This window comes from Leucoraja erinacea, chromosome 38 (assembly GCF_028641065.1).
Source record: "Leucoraja erinacea ecotype New England chromosome 38, Leri_hhj_1, whole genome shotgun sequence".
In the NCBI taxonomy this organism is placed as follows: Eukaryota; Metazoa; Chordata; class Chondrichthyes; order Rajiformes; family Rajidae; genus Leucoraja; species Leucoraja erinaceus.
In genome coordinates, this window is record NC_073414.1 from 8,432,896 (window position 1) to 8,435,395 (window position 2,500).

General features: G+C 52.3%; 1 protein-coding gene and 1 long non-coding RNA gene across 2 annotated transcripts in view; one reads left to right on the plus strand and one right to left on the minus strand.

Moving 5' to 3' along the window:
* Positions 1-2,500, plus strand: part of LOC129714252 (mitogen-activated protein kinase kinase kinase kinase 5-like) — an 86,118-nt gene that overhangs the window by 44,052 nt on the left and 39,566 nt on the right. The window contains exons 12-14 of the mRNA XM_055663799.1: positions 52-174; positions 1,485-1,563; positions 2,360-2,415. Of these exons, the coding sequence (XP_055519774.1) occupies positions 52-174; positions 1,485-1,563; positions 2,360-2,415 (258 nt within the window). The remainder of the gene's footprint in view (positions 1-51; positions 175-1,484; positions 1,564-2,359; positions 2,416-2,500) is intronic.
* Positions 1-2,500, minus strand: part of LOC129714259 (uncharacterized) — a 110,859-nt gene that overhangs the window by 33,798 nt on the left and 74,561 nt on the right. The window lies entirely within an intron of this gene.

Genomic DNA, 2,500 nt, shown 5'->3' on the forward strand with positions numbered 1-2,500 from the left:
CCCCCCCCCACCCCTGCTGCTCTTTTCTCCCCTCTCCCCCCCCCCGTGCAGCACCAGTTTGTGTCACAGTCGGGCCTGAGCCGTGCCTTGGTGCACGAGCTGATCGACAAGCTTCGTAACCCAGAGAAGCACTCCAGCCTGGGGGAGGTGGACGAGGATGAGACGGAGATTGAGGTAGTGGCGCGTGAACCACCGCTCTGAGGCCAGGGGGAGGCGCTGCTACATGGGGGGGTTGGAGGGGGGGGTCTCACGTCTCCCCTCACCACCACACCTGTGGGGATCACGTTGTTCCCTCCCACAGACTCTGCGGGGTACACATCCCCGACTGGCACTGTGGGCTATACTCTCCTGTGCAGGAAGGAACTGCAGATGCTGCTTTAAACCGAAGAAAGAAGAAGTCTCTCCCACTTATTAAGACTGTGTGTTGCGGTTTTTAACTCAGACTGGGATTGGATGTAAGAAACATGGAAGAATAGGTGCAGGAGTAGGCCATTCGGCCCAAAGATCCAGCTAAGATTGCCTGTTAAGGTTTCTCACCTACTGGGATTGCATGCTGAAGCCTCCCATCCAGCTGGGAGTGTCATAAGGCTTTCCTTTCTGTTGGGATGGTATGTTAAAGTCTCTCACCTACTGGGACTACGTAGTGAGGTTTCCAACTCTGACTGGGATTGGAGGCTAAATATTCCCCCACCTACTGGGATGGCGTGTTGAGGTTATTTTTAATTTCAAAAATAGACTTTAAGAGTTGATTAATTAATTAATTTCGAGAAATAAATATATTCAATGCATGACCCTTACAAAACTCCATCCGACAGTCTCGGCGGCTATACTTACATACAATACTGTTTACACAAATTACACAATTTTACCCCCCATCCAAAGTATTAGAGGGAATCTTATAGAAACATATAAAATTCTTAGAGGATTGGACACACTAGATGCAGGAAAAATGGTCCCGATGTTGGGGGAGTCCAGAACCAGGGGTCACAGTTTAAGAATAAGGGGTCGGCCATTTAGGACTGAGACGAGGAAAAACATTTTCACCCAAAGAGTTGTGAATCTGTGGAATTCTCTGCCACAGAAGGCAGTGGAGGCTGATTCACTGGATGTTTTCAAGAGAGAGTTAGATATAGCTCTTGGTGCTAACAGAATCAAGGGATATGGGGAGAAAGCAGGAGCGGGGTACTGATTTTGGATGATCAGCCATGATCATATTGAATGGCGGTGCTGGCTCCAAGGGCCGAATGGTCTACTTCTGCATCTATTTCCTATGTTTCTACCCCACCCCTCTTGATTAGTGCGGGTGTCAGGAGTTACGGGGAGAAGGCAGGAGAATGGGGTTAGGAGGGAGAGATAGATCAGCCATGTTTGAATGGCGGAGTAAACTTGATGGGCCGAATGGTCTAATTCTCCTCCTATTCCTTATGACCCTCCGTCCCACATTTGCCCCAGACCCTGACGCTGTGACCTTTGCCCTCCTGCAGCCTCCGCCCACAGTCCCCCGCAGGATTCAGTCGACCAACCGGCAGCAACAAGCGGTCAGGACCAGCTCGGAGATAATGCGTAAGTGGCAGCCACACCAGCCTCCAGTCAGGGCCGGGGGCCATGGCGGGGACCTGAGGGAGGGGGGAACTGCCGGGGGGGGGGTGGAACCAGACGGAGGACCGACGGGGCCACGGGCGAGGCGCTGCTGCTGCTGGTGCTGCACTCCATGGGCTGCACTATGTCGGCGCTCCGACCCGACAGTCCCCTCGACCGGGAGGAGTTAATTCCGGGATGGTGGGACTGTCATATGCTGAGAGAATGGAGCAGCTGGGCTTGTACACTCTGGAGTTTAGAAGGATGAGAGGTTATCTTATTGAAACATTTAAGATTATTAAGGGTTTGGACACGCTAGAGGCAGGAAACATGTTCCCGATGTTGGGGGAGTCCAGAACCAAGGGCCACACAGTTTAAGAATAAGGGGTAAGCCATTTCGAACGGAGACGAGACGTGGAAACACTTTTTCTCACAGAGAGTTGTGAGTCTGTGGAATTCTCTGCCTCAGAGGGCGGTGGAGGCCGGTTCTCTGGATGCTTTCAAGAGAGAGCTAGATAGGGCTCTTAAAGATAGCGGAGTCAGGGGATATGGGGAGAAGGCAGGAACGGGGTACTGATTGGGGATGATCAGCCATGATCACATTGAATGGCGGTGCTGGCTCAAAGGGCAGAATGGCCTACTCCTGCACCTATTGTCTATTGTCTATTGTCTAAACCAATTTAGCCCAATATATAGGGGATGTCCCGGATAATACAGGACAGGTGGCAACCCTAAGCAGGAGCCAGGATGTGTGTGACCCTCTCTGACACTTCCTTTACAGTTCACAATGTCCAGTATGAAGAGGCCTTGCGGAGGGAGGAGGTCTTGCAGAGCAAGGTGAGGCCTGGACCACTGCCGTCGCCATGGCAACACACCCTCACTGCCTGCCCCTGCGTTGGATCTCGGAGGTCATGGGGGGATC